General features: G+C 37.8%; 1 protein-coding gene across 2 annotated transcripts; it reads left to right on the top strand.

Annotated features, from left to right (window-relative positions):
- Positions 1-16,909: 16,909 nt before the first annotated feature.
- On the top strand, positions 16,910-18,196 carry LOC123235593 (protein phosphatase 1 regulatory subunit 7-like). Of its 2 annotated transcripts, XM_044661777.1 has the most exons (2): positions 16,911-16,976; positions 17,103-18,196. In XM_044661777.1, the coding sequence occupies exons 1-2, from the start codon at positions 16,911-16,913 to the stop codon at positions 17,991-17,993; spliced, it is 957 nt and encodes a 318-aa protein (XP_044517712.1). In that variant the 3' UTR covers positions 17,994-18,196. The 2 variants fall into 2 exon arrangements, with proteins under 2 accessions (XP_044517711.1, XP_044517712.1); XM_044661776.1 differs by having other exon boundaries at positions 16,910-18,196.
- Positions 18,197-18,518: the final 322 nt, after the last annotated feature.

Below are 18,518 nucleotides of genomic sequence, written 5' to 3'. Positions count from 1 at the left end.
AAATCACCCCTCGTAAATTGTTTATTGTCAGCTGTTAACAGTAAAAAAGCACACCAGGCGTGCATGTAAAAAGGTGTTTTTAATTACATTCAAGGAAATAGATCTTTTTGCTTAGGAGGAATTGCAGTGAGGCAGAATAAAAAAAAAAAGTCTGTGGCTAGAAGTCCCAAGCCCTGAATTCTAGTCATTTTTTTGCCCTTGAGTCATCTTGTGACTTTTTGGGCCATCAGTTATTTAAGGATCACAGGATTACACATTCAAAGATGGAAGGTCTCATGAGGGTGGCCTGATTCTACTCCCTCAAGCCCAAGGAGTAAAAGTAATTTTTCCAAGAATGCACAAGTGGCAGTGTAAGTGGCAAAACTAGGCTCTGAATCCATCCTGTCACTCCAAATCCAACACTCTTTCCAGTGTACCCCATTGCCTTTATGGGATTGTTTGTTTTGATTATAAAATGAAGGATCTGGACTCAATTTCTGTTTTTCCAGCTTTAATGTCTTTTGATGTGTGGGGTGGGGTGGGTGGGGGGAATAAGTATTTACATATGACCCATTATGGGCCAGCTACTATACTAAACATTTTATAAATGTTATCTAACTTGACCCTCACAACAACCCTTTATAGTAGCTGCTGTTCTTATGTCCATTTTAAAGTTGCAGAAACTGAGGCAGAGCTTAAATGACTCTATCAAGGTCACACAGTATGTGAAGTTAAATTTGCACTCAGATCTTCCTGATTCTAGTCCTAGTGCTCTGTCCACTGAGCTACTTATTTGCCTAAGGTTCCCTCTAGCTCTGACACTTTTTGTTCCAGTTTCTAAGCTCCTCAACCCTGTACCACTAACACTTTTGACATTCAAAGTTCTAAAATTCTTTCCAGCTCAGCTCAATTTTCTAAGATTCTTTCGAGCAATAACAATCTAAGATGCTATATTATAAGAAGTACCATTTGTGCTCATAAAATAAATAAGTCTTGTCTTTCCTTTCCTGCATTATTTTTCTCAAACCAAGAAATCAGAAAAGCCATCCATTCTGACTTCAGAAATTGAAAATGAGTGTTTGAGTGTGATAATATCTAAGAATACGATGAGAATATCCTGGAATCGTGGGAGTTTCTTGCAAAAAATGATAATTTACCATTCTGTGAAGTCCCACAGCTGGTTTAGCAGAAATATTACTCACTTTGCTCAGGGGAAAAAAATAACTCTAAATATTTCCAAGCACCTCTCTGTGGAGTATCCAAGGCTGGTTTTTTCACCAGTTATGGAAATTCATTTCAGAATGGCTATAACTTTCAGTTGAGCAAATCTACTAATGCAACTTATCACAAGTCACTTTATCTCTGTGGTCCTCAGTCTCTTTATATATAAAAAAATGAGGTTAGAACATATCATCCAAACTTCTTTTTCTTTTCTACTCTGTTTACTTATCCATAAAATGGGGAAATGATTATAGTGAGTTGAACTAAATTATTTATGAAGTCTGTTCCATGTCTCATTCTACAATTTTAATAACTTCTTCCACTTTTCACATTCTTTATTCTAAGCTTCAGACAAGCATGGACAACAATGTAAAGGTGAGAAATCAAGAAGCACAGTTGGGGAATTATGCTAATCACATGTAGTTGGAATATAGAAAATGTGGTAAACAGTGGTATAAAACTAGAAAAATAGATTGAATCCAGATTCTTGAGGACTTTAGATTGTGAAATTATAGGATCAGATGTTTCTATTTTACTCTTTGAGTATAGGAGTGGGATGGGGATGGTGGTGATAATAAAGACTCACAAATGCTGGTAGATATTTAGCATTTGGGTAAGTACTTAAAGCTACAATTTTTATAGGGCATCAGCTGACAGTTAGGGCCAAAAAGCCAAAAAGATGTGAATTCTAGTCCTGTCTCTAACATATACTGACTGTGTGACTCAAGGTAAGTCAATTAAATTCTCAGGCCTCCAGACAGCCTTTAGAACTATATATTACAAAGACAGTGCTGCCCTACATTGGTAGAGGAAGTTTTCTCACCTCAAAGTTTTATACCAAGGAAGTCACGAATCCAGTCTTTATCCTTATACTTACATTCAAAGAAAGATATAATAATTGACGTGCTATAAACACATAATTTTAATAATTCACAATTGAATAATTGTGTGGCTCATCGGAGTGCATCGTTTTAATTCCAGAAACCCTGAAGGACAAAAAAGGAAATCAATGAACAGAGTTGGAAAAATGAATAAATAATAATATGTTTTCTAGACAAGCATTTATCCAGTGCTTACTCTAAGCAAAGCCATATGCTAGATACAAATAGAAAAGCTAGATGTGCACATTCTAATTGGGTGAGATAACATATATTTGAAGTTTCTTGTGCTAGACAAATGCAAAGGCCCCACGGTCCTTAGAGCATAGTAGTAAAGCAGATCATATAACTTTTTCATTTTATTTCCACTGATAAAACCAAATACGATTCTGACATCGAACCATATGACAGTGCCAAAGACTTTGGGGATGGCGATGTATTTTCTGCATCTTCAGTAGCTGCTGAGGAAGTGGGAGTTACATTACCTGTAAAAGCAGTTGCCAGGTTACATTTGCACAAGGCTTGTTTTCTTAGATGATGGTTGTGAGGGCTAACTGGAAGCATTCCTGGTGGTCTGTTATTTCCCTAGCTCTTAAGCTCAGAGTCCAGGCTATATCCATTGAAGAGATAGTGGTCTACATGTTGGGGGTTGTTTGACTTGCCTGGTACAGACTGCCTCCTATCCTTCCTTGAAGGTACCTTGCAACATCAACTAAATTTAGTTTCCTGTATTGTCAACAGTCTAAGAGCTCCAAATATAGATGATAGAAGGAAATAGCTAGAAAGGACTTTAGAACATAAATATAATATAAAAAGCATAAATGAGCCTAATGCATAGATTGTTTGAGTAAGAAGGAACCAGGGATCACAAAGTAAATACATTCTTTTGGATTTTTTTAAATATAAAAAAAATTAATCTATTTGTTACGTTAAAAATCTCAGGTAACTTCCTCTCTCCTCCCCCTCCCTGTACTAGAGATGTCATCAAACATAGATGTGTATATAAAACTATTTCTTGTTTATTTCTATTTATTAGTTCTTTCTCTAGAGGTAGGTATGTACAAGTCATTCTCTAAACAATGTTTCTGTTGCTGCATATAATGTTCCCTTGGTTATGCTCATTTTATTCTTCATGATTTCATATAGGTCTTTCCATGTTTTTCTAAAGTTAACCTGTTCCTCATTTCTCATGGCACAGCAGCATTCTATCCCAAGCACATGCCGCATCTTGTTTAGTCATTTCCCATTTGATTGATGGGCATCCTCTCAATTTCCATTTCTTTGCCACCATGAAGAGAATTGCTAAAAATATTTTTAGAATATTTTTATATTCTTTCCCTTTTTCCTGATCACCTAAGGAACCAAACCTAATAATGGTATTGCTGGGTCAAAAGGTATATACAATTGTATAACTTTTGGAGCATAATTTGAGACTGCTTTCCAAAATGGTTGAATTAGTTCACAGTTCCACCAACAGTAATACTTTCATTTTGTATATGAGTCAATGATGACCCAAATCTGATAGCTAAACAGTGCTATGGGGGCTCAATATTGCTAAGAACCTTTGATGGCAAGGACATATGACCAAATACTGGCAGATCTAGGAGTTAGAACACAGGTATCCAGACACCTAGTAAGATAATCTTTTATATTTCAACTTTTCTAAGGAAACAGAAGGAGCTAGTTCTTGCCTGGCCTGGCCTTGCCTTGCCTGTAGAGTATAGATCTGGTTGACTGAAGTTGCCTTCAGCCCCACTTCTTGCTCCAAGTCTTGAAATGAGATTTTTTTCCACATTATTGTATTTATTTTTTCCCATGATTATATGATTCGTACTCTCTCCCTCCCCTCTTCTCCCCCCACCCCTAGAGCTGACAAACAATTCCACTGTTTTATACATGTCTTATTACTCAAAACCTATTTCTATGTTATTCATATTTGTAACAGAGTAATATTTTAAAAACCACAACCCCAAATCGTATACCCATATAACCAAGTGACAAATCATATGTTTTTCTTCTTTGTTTCTACTCCCACAGTTCTTTCTCTAGATGTGGATAACATTCTTTTTCAAAATTCCACAGGATTGTTCTTGATCATTGCATTACTTTTAGTAATTGATCGTCTGCTGCTCTCTTATTTTGTCAAAACCCCTATTTTAACCCTTACACCACAATGTTTCAGTTACTTTGAACAATGTTCTCCTGGTTCAGCTTATTTAACTCCACATCAGTTCATGGAGACCTTGAAATGAGATATCTTTTTTTTTCCCAAATATCACTTTCCAATCTGATGATGACTGGAGTTGGGGTTGGGGAAGTGAGGAAGGAAAAGGCTCTCTTGTAGAGATTTCTAAGAATAATTCAGATATTTTTCAGGTAGAGAGCAGTTCAACAGTTGGGCTTTCAAACCCTTTCTCTTCTTCCTCTTCTGTTGGCTTCATTCTGAAAAGTCCTGACCAATGTCTTACTTTGTCATCACACACAAAAGCCAGGCCTAAGGGAGAAGTGAAAAGAGACTTGAATTTATTGGTACAGTAGACAGACAGGAAGTCTGAATAGATCTTCTCCCCTAGGTGCACACTTGTCTGAGTCATGTCCTTGACTTCTGACCCTGTGTACCTCAGAAAGCACTACAGTGACCAAAGAGCTGATTTTGTTATAAAGACTGCACCTAATCATGACTACAGAAGGCTGAACTGAACCAAACACATACCTCTAGACACAATACGAAGGTGGCAAATAGATTTTTTTAAAGTAATAATAATTTAACTTTAAGAAAGAGTGAAAACAAAATTGGAAACATCAACAGTAAAGAAATTTCAGAGATAAGCACATTGGAATTATCTCTCATCTTTTCCAGTGGGAGCTGAGTCAGAGCCAGGCCCTGTGAAGAACAGAGAAAAGAGAATGGAGGTATTTTAGAATAATTATTCTCCTTCTAACCAATTCACAGATAAACTGAGCTAGGAGGACCCAGTGCAGCTAAAGGGAGTTGGAAGCAAATACTAAGAGATAACTGGAGTCATGAATGCAAAAAACCACAGCTGAATTCAAACAATCAGTTGCTGATTAGTTTTAAATGGTTGTTTTTAAGATAACTTTTTGTTGCTCTAAATAATTCAACCAGTTTATGTGTACATACCAAGTTCTGACTGTTTACTTTGAGGAACATTCACAGAGTCAACTGCTCAGTCTAGGGCAGTAATGGTGAACCTATGGCATAGGTGCCAAAGATGGCATGCAGAGAGCTCTCTGTGGGCATGTGGCTACCCTCCCCACCCCCACCCCCCCAGAGTTTGTTACTAGAAAGGCAGAGGGACTCAGACAGAACTGCTCCCCTCCCACTTTCCACCATGCCTGACAACATTTTTTCACATCCCCTGCCCCTGTGCCCAGCAGCCCAATGGGAGCTCACGGAGGGGAAGGTGGGTGGCTCACAGGTGGCAGATATGGAAGGGAACAGAGCACTTGAGCCACTCTGCTCACCATCTTTATACTGGATGAGGACATTCCTCACATTCCCTGCCCCTCTGTCCTAGCAGCCCAATGGGAGTGCTTCCTTCCTCACTTGTGTAGGGTAAAGGGGGAGCAGGGTATGCCTGGCACTTGGTGGTGGGGAGGTACAAGGCATGCTGTTTGGGGGGGGGCAGGCACAGCACTTGGTCTGGGGGTAGGATGAGGGCAGGGTTCGGCACTTCATCTCTAGAAGGTTCCCCATCAACTGGGCTAGGGTCTATTTTTCTGTCTGGGTTGGTCTCCCCATCTAGTAATTCTGAGCTCCATTTGGGTGGTATTAGTGAAAAGAATTCATTGAACTGGATGGACTTCATCCTTATTTTATCACTAACTAGTCAGCTGACTGCTTGAGCTTCATTTAGAGTGAGATCTGCCCAATGCACAAATCCTCTCTAATATTCTCTGGAGAGCTCACTGCACTTTTCTGGGCATTATTTCCCTCCTTTGTCAAAACAGGGATTGAAAGATTGTCCCTAAGACTCTATTCATCTCCCAACTGATTCCAACATCTCTATCTCAAGATTCTTTTTAGCTCAGATAATTTATTTTATGGCTTTATGGTAAATTAGATCAGATAACCAATTCCTTCATTTTACAAAGCAGAAAATGGAGGCTGGGAGTGGTAAAGTGATATGGCCAAATCTCATTAGGTAATAAGCATTGCAAGCTGTATTTGAACTCTCTGCCTTCAAGGCAAGTATTTTCTCTATAGTATTACACTGTTCCTTTCCATGATCTCAGTAGCTTAAGATCAGAAGTTTCCATTTCAATGTCCATGTAGTTCCATACCCTTATTTTACAGAGTAAGAAACTGAGGCAAAGAAATGAGGTGATTTTCCCAAAGTTACATGGGTGATATATGACAGCAGCAGGATATGAGTCTTGTTCCTCTGACACTGCCTCCTTCCTTATCCTTAGACACAGAAGATCATGGTTTGAGTTTTAGCTCATTTCAGACTTTTAGACTCATGCCCCTCAGCTGTAAAATGTGGGTAAGAAAACCAGTCAATTTGTTAAATTCATATATATTCAGTTTTTGCTATGCATCCAAATGATTTAGATCAGAGATATCAGATATTTGTCTCTAGACTTCTTCTGGAAGAAAAGTACTCCATAGAGAGGAGATACTGAAATAGCTCACTTTGCAGCCATGGTGGTAATCAGATATTGGTGACTTGTGCAAGAATGCACACGTCCTCTCCTATTTATAAAACCCAAATCTTTACAAAAAAAAAAAAAAGAAAAAAATAACACAAATAGTACATCAAAATCAAATTACTCAGTGTGATTATCTCTTCTTCAGCTCAAAAGAAATGGAGTCATTCTTCTGATTCATCTTGCCTCCTGAGTATCATTGCAAATTAATGCAATTAACAATAAGAAAGGAATAAGCAACCAATCTGTTGAATAATCAAATTACATATCTCTCAACAATTAAGTTCACTAATTAAGTCCTTGCATTGAAGGTATTGCAGGAGGGACATCTTGAAACTGTCACATCCTTCATATCTTTCCTGGAAGGCTTTTCACACATTTCAGTGGTTCTCCCAGAGGCTGGAGACGCTCTTTAATAATCATATCTTGAATTGGGCTTTGTGCATGAAAATATCAAAGTACCAATACATCTTTCTTTGCTCTTCCTGGAAGCCTGAATGAAAGAACTACATTCTGAACAAGTAGGTTTCAGTTCAATGTGAGCAACTACCTAAAAATTAAGAGTTCTCTAAAGATGGAATGACCTACCTAAAGGAGAGTCTAAGCTCTCCATTAGCGGGAGACAGATGATTAATTGTAAAAAATGCTAAAGGGAAAGCTAAATATCACAGTGGATAAAGCATCAGGCTAGGAGTCAAGGGGACCTAAGTTCAAATCTGGCCTCAGAAACTTCCTAGCTGTGTGACCCTGGGCAGGTCACAACCCCAATTTCCTAGCTTTTATTGCTCTTCTGTTTTAGAATTGATACTAAGATAAAAGGTGAGGGTTTTTTTTAATGCTATGGAGAAGATTCATGCTTCATTTAAGGGTTGCATTAATTGGTCTCTCAAGTTTTCTTCCAACTCCAAGATTCTATGATTCTGTTATGTAATGGAAAAAAATGTTGGCATTAAAATGAAAAGACCAGGATTTGGGTTCTGACTCTACTACATACCAGTGCTGTGACCTCACACAAGTCATGTCTTATTTTTGAGCTTCAATTTGTCCCTCCATAAAATGGAGGTGATAGTACCACTATTCACTTCACTAGAATATAGTGAAGAAAATATTTTGTAAACTGCAAAGTGCTATAGAAATGTCAGCTATTATCGTGGATTTTCTGGAAGTACTTAAACACAATTCACACAAGTGCCTGAGTCTCTTTACAGAAGTTTTACTTGACTGTACCTGTCAGCAAATCATTAGTCATTCTGGGAGCAAGAATACTCACTCATTTGTCACTGAGCAATTTGTCTGCCATTTATAATCCATTATGGGCAGACCATCTCAAAGAAGTGAAAGTTGAGACAAGACCCAGTTTTTATATCTCACAGATCTTATAGTCTAATAGGAATATATCATAAGTGCAAAGATAATTATAACATACTAATAATATATGGCATTGTATAAGAGAGGTACAAACAATGGGTTATATTACGTTCAAATGAGAAAAATAACTACAGGCTTGAGGTATCAGGGAAGACGACTTCCTGGAGAAAGATGCAGCTAAATTAGGATTCAAAGGATGAAGAGGAATTGAACAAAAATAAAAAAGGGGGAAAAGATCTTATAAGCAGAGAGAACGTCATGAGCAAATGTTTACATCTTTGGACATAATTTGCTTCGGGGAGCAGATTTTTTTTTGGAGATTAGAGTAGAGTTGCAGGAGATATAATTCGAAAGTTAAAGTCATGATAGATACATTCAGTTATTCATTCTTCATTCATTTCATAAATTAATTATTCAATGAATATTTATTAACCCCTCACCATGTAAAATACTCTGTTTGGTGCTGAGTAAAATGCTAAGAGAAGTAAATCTTGTTATCTGCCAAGAAGGACCTGCAGTTTAGGAAATAACCTGTATATACTCCAGAAAGTCTGGAAGTACTTAAACATAAACATTCTAACTCAAATAGTTTATTTTCATCATAATGAGGCATTACCATCTGCTTTGCCACTACAACCCAAGGGCCATGGGACCTTTCCATTTGATTTGCAGCTGAAATCTTCCATATATGTTGTCTCCCCTCTTAAAATGAGAGCTCCTTGAGAGCAAGGAAACTATCTTATTGAACTTGAACTTTAAAGGGGAAAACATTAAAAAAAGATGTTGGAGTCTAAAGAGAACCAAAGTTGTGAGCTGAGATGGAAAAGGGACTTTTCCAGACTCTATCAATTCCTCAGAAGAGGAGAGGAGAGGAGAGGACAGGACAGGACAGGACAGGACAGGACAGGAGACTATATACTTTCTAAGACACTATTCAGGGGACAACTTGGGTAGTGACAAAAGCCAAAAAGAGAAATTTTGTAAGTATTCATAAGATTGAACACACCCATATTAATTAAGAATAATATTCTGATTTCTGGGTCATGGGGTATAATTCTTTATTCCTATGACCTAGTCATTATGGGTCCAGACATACATAAGTTTTTAGAAAGCACAAAATCCAGAATATAATAAAGGCAACCATTTAACTGAGATAAGTATATAAGTATAAATATTCAATGTCTAGTGATAAAAATAAAATAGAATAGACATTTTAATGTCCATTAATCTACAAATGTACCAGTGGGAGAGAGGAGAAATTTCAAATTGTTTAGGGGTTGTCTAGTACAAGTGGCCCAAGAACAAATTGTTCCTTCAATACAGTTCATGATAATTTCAGATTGAGAGTCTTAGAAAACTCTTTCAGAAAATGATAGTCATATTTAATATTGTGCAAGTATACTGGGGAAAACATAGGTTTTATTGTTCAAGAATCTCGGAGCTAGAAGGGACCTTAGAACACAGACTATGAAATGTGAGAAGGGGAAGAGACCTCAGAGACCATCAAATTAAATTTGTGGAAAATCAAATGCCACAGCAGGAGCATCTTTCCCAAGGGCATAAAGCCAGTTAGTGACAAAGTTGGGACTAAGCCTATGTCTTCTGACTTCTAGTCCTACTGAAAAGATTCTATAAAAACAGAAGAAAATTTAGAGTAATAAAACCAGAATTAAAGTTCAAAAAGAATCTCCCCCCCCCCCCCGATTTCAGGTTAATCTACTCTTTGTCCTAATTTCAGTTCATCTCATGGTAATTTTGTCTCTGATGTAGCCCATCAGTAATTAAATCACTGGCTTGGCTTTCAGTTGCTAAAACTGAATGAGTTTTAAAATAGCTCCCCTGCTCAGTACATTCTTAAGCAGCATAGGCTTTTCTTACAGTTCTGATAAGCTCTCTCCCCCTGCAGCTTCATTCTCCCCTCATGGTTCATTAACTATGACGTTGATTCATGGGGGCTTCACCTTGCAGTGAACAGTCAGGCTATATCTGGAGAAGGCTCTGAAATACTTTGAGTACTGAGAATGCTGGGTTGGTGAAGCCTACATTTTCTCTATGGTAGGATTGTGGTTTCATCTTCCACATTACTCATAAATTCATAGAATGTCAAAGTTAGAAAAGAGAAAACAACAGAATATTAGAGATATATGGGAGGATAGAAAATATCAGAGGTGGAATGGACATTAGAACATAGAATGTCACATCTAGAAACAACAAAATTATTGACAGGGTTAGAAATGACTCTTGAAATCATCTTATCCAGGCCAGTGCTACACAAGTAATACATCATAGGATGCTTGCTACATTCCAAAGCAAGGCATTCTACTACGATTCAGTTCTAATTGTTAACAAAAATTTTCCCCCAAATCTCCTCCTCTGTAACTCTTGACCATTGCTTCTATTTCTAAGTTCCAGATCAAGGCAGAGCAGAACAATTCAAATCTCTCTTTCACCTGTTAGTCCTTGACTACTTGAAGAAAGGTGTCAGATGCCCCAACTTAGTTTTCTCTTCTCTAGCCTAAACATCTCCAATTCCTTCAAATGATATTCCTGAGTCACAAAGTTTATCACCATACTGCAAACCCACTTCAAATATTCAAGTTTGCTTATATCATTTTTTCTGATTTGAAAATTTTAATTAATTAATTTAGAATATTTTCCATGGTTACATGATTCATGTTTTTTCCATCCCCTCCTTCCAACCCCCCTGTTTGTTTATATCTTTTAAAAAACATGGCACCCAAATTTTAAAATATTTCTCCAGATGTAGGGCAAAGTACTGGTGTGCTATCATTTCCCTTATTGTGGATATCATTCCTCTCTTAAGTTGTTAAGCTTTTTTTGGTTGCCCTATGATACCATTAATAAATATTAAGCTTGCAGTCCACTAAAATCCCACATTTTTTTCAGGTAAATGATACTTAACCATTCTTCTTCCATCTTGAATATCTACAGCTAATTTTATTGAAACCAAGCATTAGATTTTAAAATTATTCCTTTTTAGTTTTGACCTTAGAATCTGAACACCTCCCTCCAAACATAAAATTGTGAATTCCTTGAGGGCAGGGCTTGCCCTTTTTTTGCATTCCCAGTGCTTTAACAGAGTACCTGGCACATAGTAGGTGCTTAATAAATGCATATAGACTGACTGAGAAGCTGATATTGATCATTAATTTATTATAAATTTTGGATTTTGCCATTCAGCTAATTACCTAACAGTATATTTTCTTCTATCTCTCTTTATTGTCTCTATGAGATATATTTAAAAAGCTTTGCTAAAAACAATCCAAGCAAATGCTCTCTTTAGCATTCTCCTGTTCTCTTAGATTAATAATGTAAAAAGTAAAATTGAGTAACTTTGGTAAAACAGGTAAAAGATGAAACCATAATGGGCTCTTTATGATCACTATTTTTTAAAAAATATAACTAATCACACTTATAGATATATTTAGATATTTTTACAGGAATCAAGTCAAGATTATCAGTCTGCTTTGTAGACTCTATTCTCTTCTATTTTTTTAAATGAGTACATTAGTTCTCTTCTAGTCCCACCATACCTAGAGTAATAGATCATTAGTATTGGTAGAGACCTCAGAGGTCACTAGTCCAAGTCCCTCTTTTTATGGAAGTAGAAACTGTAGCACTTGAGAAGGGAAAGTGATTTGTTCCCAATTACACTGATTCTCTCTCTCTCTCACTCTCTCTTCTCTCTGTCTCTTTTCTCTCTCCTTTCTTCCTTCCTTCCTTCTTTCCTTCCTTCCTTTCTTCCTTCCTTCCTTCCTTCCTTTCCTCTCTCTCTCACTCTCTCTATTCCTTCTTTTCTTCCTTTCTTTGTGAAAATTAGATTGCATTGATAGCATTAAAGTTAAGAGTTGAAGGCTAGTCTCTGTACCTCAGGTTCAGTATGCTTTTGCACACACTACACCACCTCCCACGAGAAAAAAAGATCACCAATAACAGTTCAGTAATCATGTCTGATAGCACTTCCGATCATAAAAAAAAAAAATGTTAGAGATTAGAACACAGCCTGGAATATCAGAATTGTAAAGGAGCTGAGAGATTATCCAGATAATTCCCTTCTTTTTACAAACTATGAATATAAGATCCTGAGAAGGGAAATAATTTCCTCAAGGTCATACAGATAGCAAATGGTAGAGGTAGGACTCAAACCCCAAGCCTTTTATCCCTAGGCTCTGGGTTTTGACTTTACACCTCCTTATTCCCAAAGAATTATGCGGAGGGGCTTAGTGTCTTCCAAAGCAGCTGACTCCATACAGTATCTTGTGAATCTGGTTACCTTCCTATCCCATTTCTGAGTTCACTGCATTAAAGTCAGATTTTGCTGTAAGTGGGGGAAAAAAAGTTATTCAGGCTGATGTTTTTTTTTCCTTCTACTAAATCGAACTGTGGGAGGCATCATGTGCTGAACCAGTACATTTTGAAAGACAAAACCTCTAATGTTTTGAGGAGGGTTTTTCCCCCATTACCAGGTTGCTAAGCAACATTTTTACAGTATCAGCAGCTGGATAGCTACAACCTGCACGACTAGAACAGCAAAAGGAATCAAAGGAGCAAAGAAAGGATATTTATTGCCCATGTTATTCTTCGGCCACAGAGAACAGAGGCCCCACCTCCTGGTTCAGTAGATGAGAGATAGAACGTGTTAGTCAAGTGAATGGACCTGTATAAATGGATGCTCGTGTCTGGGCTTCTATTCCATAATAGGTATAAAAATTTGATTTATTGTTTTTAGTTCCTGTAATTCCAGAGCCATATTAAAGATGAGGGCAGCAATGCTAATAGTGCCAACAATAGCAACAACAAATTCAACAATAAAAATGACAACCTACTCTTCACATTTCTATATGCTTTAAGGTTTATAAGGCAATTTCCTATAAACGAAACCTTTAAGGCAAGTAGAGAGAGTATTGCTCCCATTTTAAAGGCAAGGAAATTGAGACTCAGAGAGAAATAATGCAACAAAACGACATAAATAGTGGAACTGGAATTGAAACTCATTTTCTTAGTGACCGTATCCAACATGTTTTCTCTGCTGCATTATACTGACCCTTAACTAACAAAACATCTCCCCTTTCCTTGTAGACATGGGTGCTGGTCATCAGAAAGACAAAGTGGAGTGTGGAGCAAATGAGATAATAAAAGTGAAAAAGTCTTTTTAAACTGCACAACCCTTTGGAAATAGCATTGTTTATGGCAAGTGGAAGGGCACTGAAGCCCCACTAAGCCCATCTTAATTTTGCCTGAGGACCTTTAAGGAGAAATAATTCTCCAAGGTGGTGAGAGTGCCATGACTCAGGTACTGGTTAAGTATACATGTGCTCCGCTTCCTCACAACCCCTGAAGGACCATATGGGATCTGTCAAAATATCTCTGAATAAATGAGTGATTCTTTGAATTCAGTCAGTCCCCTGTTCAACTCTGATTTCTTTAGGATTTGTTAATCAATTCTCATTTAAAACAAACCGATACAAATGCCAGCACCAACTTTGTGTCTAATCCATTGTCTTACTTTGAAAAAAACAAAAACAAAAAGTCTCATATGTGTAAAGTTCTTTAAGATGGGCTATTTAGTTTCTTAATAAGAACCCTGTGACAATGGCATTACAAATATTATTTTCCCCATTTTAGCCATGAGGAAAACAAAGTTCATAGAAATGGAGTGCTATTCTGAAAGTTACACAGCTATCAAGTGTTGGAGTTGGAATAGGTACCCAGGTCTTCTGATGCCAAATCAAATTCTTTTCTCTCTACCATATTGCCTCTCACAAATAAGCCCGTTCTGTGTAGGAGAACGTGCCTAGCAGTTCAAAAGGATTGATGTTAAATTTATGTCTATAAAACAAATGAAATCATTTACATTGATAACAGTAACTCTCCTTAAATATTGTTATTCATCTTTTCTCCCAGTTGATGCCCATAACAGACATCTGAAGGAGTCCAGGCAGAGATCATTCTCTCCATTTTCATACAAGTTTACTCTCTCTCTCTCTCTCTCTCTCTCTCTCTCTCTCTCTCTCTCTCTCTCTCTCTCTCCCCTCTTATGTCCACTCATTTAACCATAGATCATATTTAAACCCAGGATATCCTGCCTCCAGGCCTATCTATTTCTCTATCCCCTGAACCATCTAACTATCCCTAGATAATAGATTTAGAGTTTTAAGTCTTTGGCAAGAAGTTTAGACATCTGAGAAGTGGAAATCTTAGAGGTCATGCTAGTGAGGCAACAAGCATTTATTGAACATTTACAATCTGCTATGCCTTGTGCTAAGTGCCTGGAATACAAAGAAAGGCAAAAACACTGTCTCCGCCCTACAAGAGACCACATCCAAATGGGTAAAACAATATGTGAATAAGATATACACAGAATAAATGGAAGCTTTATTTGGGAAAATTGAGAAACTGGGGTGGGGGAGGAATTGGGAAAAGACTAGGCCTGGGAAAGTCGGGAAGGGCTTCCTGAAGAAGGTAAGATTTGAACTGAGTGTTGAAGGAAGCCAGGGAAACTAAGAAGTAAAGATAGTGGGTGGGGAGCAGAGAAGCAGATTCCACAGACAAGGAATAACTAGGGCAAAGGTATGAAGAGGGAAGATGGATTGTAATTTTCAAGGAATTGCAAGTAGACCCGAGTAGCTGACTTGTAATATGCAGGGAGAGAAGCAAAGTTTAAGAAGACTTGAAAGTTACATAGAAGCTAGTTTATGAAGTGTTTTAAATGATAAACAAAGAACTTTAAAAGTAATAGGGAGCCACTGGAACTCATTGAACAGGGGAGTAACATGATCTGACTTACTTATAAAAAGTCATCTTAGCAGCTGAGTGGAAAATGAATTGCCGTGAATCAATCAGTCAATAAGCACTTATCAAGTGCCTACTACATTCTAGGCATTGTGCTAAGGACTAGGGATACAAAAAAATGGAGTGGGGAGAAACTTTAAGTAAGGAAAACTAATAGAAATCTATTTCAGTAGTTCAGGAAAGAAATGATGGGAGCATGAATTAAAATTATTACAGTATGAGTGGAAAGGAACCTTTATAAGGAGATATTATAAAGACAAAAACCATAATATTTTGCAATAGACTCCCTATGTGAGATGAAAGTGAAATGGAGAGCATGAGACTGAGTATCTGGACCTGGATGACTGAGAGGATAGTGGTGTTCTTTATAATAAAAGGAAAATTTGAAAGGTAGGGGATTTGGGGGGAAAGATGTATAGTAAATTTTGGTTTTGGACTTATTGAGTTTGAGATGTCTTCATAACCTCTATTTTGAGATGTCTTAGAGTTAGTTGGGAGATATATGGCTATAGTTCAGGAGAGCTATTAGGGCTGAATATATATGTATGTCTAGGAATTATCTTCATAAAAATAATTGGATCCATAGGAGCTGACAAGATCATCAAGTGAGGTAATACAGGAAAATATAAGGCAGCCCAGGACAAAGTCTTGGGAAGCAACCTCAGTTAATAGGCATGACCTGCATAAAGAATCAACAAAGAAGTCTGAGTTATCAGATAGGAGAACAGGAAAGCAGTATCAAAAAAACCTAGGGAAGAGCAAGCATCCGGGAACAAAGGGTGATCAACAAGGTCAAAAGTTATACAAAATCAAGAAATCTCACGCTCAAGAAAAGGCTGTTTTGTCATTTGTAGCTCATTCAAAATTTGGAGAGGGTAGATTAAAGTAAATGATGAAGCCAGAATGCAGATTCAGAAATAATGAGAAGAGAGTAAATGTAAGCACTGAATAAAATACTTTGGCAAGAAGTTTAGACATGTGAGAAGAGGAAATTTAGGCAAATACTAGCAGAGATGGACATATCAGTAAAGATTATTCTTAAGAATGAGGGAGATACATGATAGACAGCATGAAAAAAAAACCAGTAGAAGGGGAAAAATGAAGATGGAAAGAGGAGAGACAGAGACAGAGACAGAGACAGAGACAGACAGATAGACAGACAGACAGACAGACAGACAGATTTTGGCCAGATTGTGCTACTAATTGGAAGAACTGCAATATGGGTCAACAAAAAGAAGTTAATGAAATTATCCATTCCTTATTCAATAAATTCTTGCTCTTCCATCTCTTGTCTCCATGCCCAAGCACTGGTACTTGCTGCCTTATCCCACATGCCATCAGCTCTCCCTTTGTCTTTAAAGACCCAATAGATAATTTTCTACTTGAAACTTTTCCTTATCCACTTCAGCTTCTAGTACCCTCCAACCCCAATTATCTTCCCTTTGTTTGCTTTTTCTTTTCTTTTTTTTCTTTTTTTTTTTTTTTTTTTTTTTTTTGGTAGAGGCAGGTAGGTAGCATTGCGGATAGATCACTGGATCAAATAGCAATACCATTATTCACTGCAAATAATAATTCCTCTACTCTACAATTTGGTCTCATGCCATCTTCTCTACACTGGCTATTATTTTCTCTTCTCTTCCTTCCCCTTCTCCTCTCTTCCTCATCCTGATCTCTTGAATCATTTCTACTCTACACTCTCTTCTTCTCATGAGCCACTTGTTCCTTTAGTCCAGCAAAGATCATGTCTTAACAAATTTGAACTTTGGATTACTTCCACTATTACCTGTCTGCAATCCTATTTATGCATTGCTATAAATTGGAGAAAAATCCCAAAATTGTACTAATCTAAGCCTAACTCCAACTGTAGCAAGGCAATCCTTTTATACCTCTCTCATCTTTTTACTATTCTACTCACCATAGCAGAAATTTCAAAACTTTTTATCTCTCCTCAAAACTCACTTAGCCTGAAGAGCCACCAACATGGCGTCGGGGGGCGGCGCGGGGCTGCAGCAGCCGTCGCAGGAGATGATGGAGGTTGACAGAAAGGTTGAGTCTGAAGAGTCGGGAGATGAAGAAGGAAAGAAACATGGAGCAAATCTGGTCTCAGAACTCAGTCAGCAAAGTCTGAAAGATGATCAGAACCTCGGAAACCTAGAAGGGGAAGGCCTCGAGCTCCCTGTGGATATGGAAACTGTTCACTTGGATGAAGATGCTGAGGACGTTGATCTAAATCATTATCGAATTGGGAAAATTGAAGGGTTCGAAGTCCTAAAGAAAGTGAAGACCCTCTGTCTCCGTCAGAATCTAATTAAATGTATTGAGAACTTGGAAGAGTTACAGAGCCTTCGAGAGCTGGACCTCTACGACAACCAGATCAAAAAGATTGAGAACCTGGAGGCGTTGACAGAGCTTGAGACTTTAGACATTTCTTTTAATCTTCTGCGAAACATTGAAGGAATAGATCAGCTCACCTGTCTAAAGAAACTCTTCCTGGTAAACAATAAAATCAACAAAATCGAAAACATCAGTAATCTCCAGCAGCTAAAGATGCTAGAGCTTGGATCTAACCGAATCCGGGCCATTGAAAACATCGACAGCTTGACCAACCTTGACAGTTTGTTCTTGGGGAAGAATAAGATCACCAAGCTCCAGAACCTGGATGCCCTCACCAATCTAACTGTGCTCAGCATGCAGAGTAACCGGCTAACCAAAATTGAAGGCCTCCAGAACCTGGTGAACCTTCGAGAACTGTACCTCAGTCACAATGGCATTGAAGTCATTGAGGGCCTGGAAAACAATAACAAACTCACAATGCTGGACATTGCATCAAATAGAATCAAAAAGATTGAAAACATCAGCCACTTCACAGAACTCCAAGAATTCTGGATGAATGACAATCTCATTGAGAGCTGGAGTGACTTGGATGAATTAAAGGGGGCCAAGCATCTCGAAACAGTTTACTTGGAGCGGAACCCTCTGCAGAAAGACCCCCAGTATCGACGGAAAATCATGCTTGCCCTCCCCACCATCCGGCAAATCGATGCCACATTCGTGCGGTTCTAAATCTCCTTCCCCTCCTCAAAGCAGTGCCCCTGCCACGGGTTTTTAATCCACCTCTTGCTCCCTAAATCTCCAATTTACCAACATCTACAAATCAAATGGCCAATAGAAAACCACTGACTGATCACATAAATGTGTATGACGCACCCTCTTACTGATTTTGAGATGTTATTATTATTAAATCTTGCAACACCAAAAAAAAAAAACTCACTTAGCCTCCTACTCCCCACTTTCTCAGGTAAACTGTCTGTGTTATACTTCACAGAAAAAAATTCTTTCACTTAGAACTTCTTCCTTTTTCCTCATCTCATATAACTTAGAAACCTTCTCCTCCTTCACCCATATCAAATGAAGCTATATAATCTCCTTGTCAAGGAAAACTCCTCAATATGCTCAAGTGATCCGCTCTGATCTAATCCTATCTTCTCCAGTAGACTGTTCTCGATAACATCTCCACTTTCACTATTCTTCAGTCCCTTCCTCTCTACCATCCTCATTATTGTCTAGAGTATCACCACTCTACAAGTC

The sequence above is a fragment of the Gracilinanus agilis genome, chromosome 2 (genome assembly GCF_016433145.1).
Source record: "Gracilinanus agilis isolate LMUSP501 chromosome 2, AgileGrace, whole genome shotgun sequence".
Classification (NCBI taxonomy): domain Eukaryota; kingdom Metazoa; phylum Chordata; class Mammalia; order Didelphimorphia; family Didelphidae; genus Gracilinanus; species Gracilinanus agilis.
The sequence above is the reverse complement of the archived record's forward strand: the minus strand, read 5'-3'. Positions and strand labels throughout refer to the sequence as shown.

What these genes read in the sequence shown, in the direction of transcription:
- LOC123235593 (XM_044661776.1), top strand. Translation starts at nt 16,911, where the DNA reads ATGGCGTCGGGGGGCGGCGCGGGGCTGCAGCAGCCGTCGCAGGAGATG.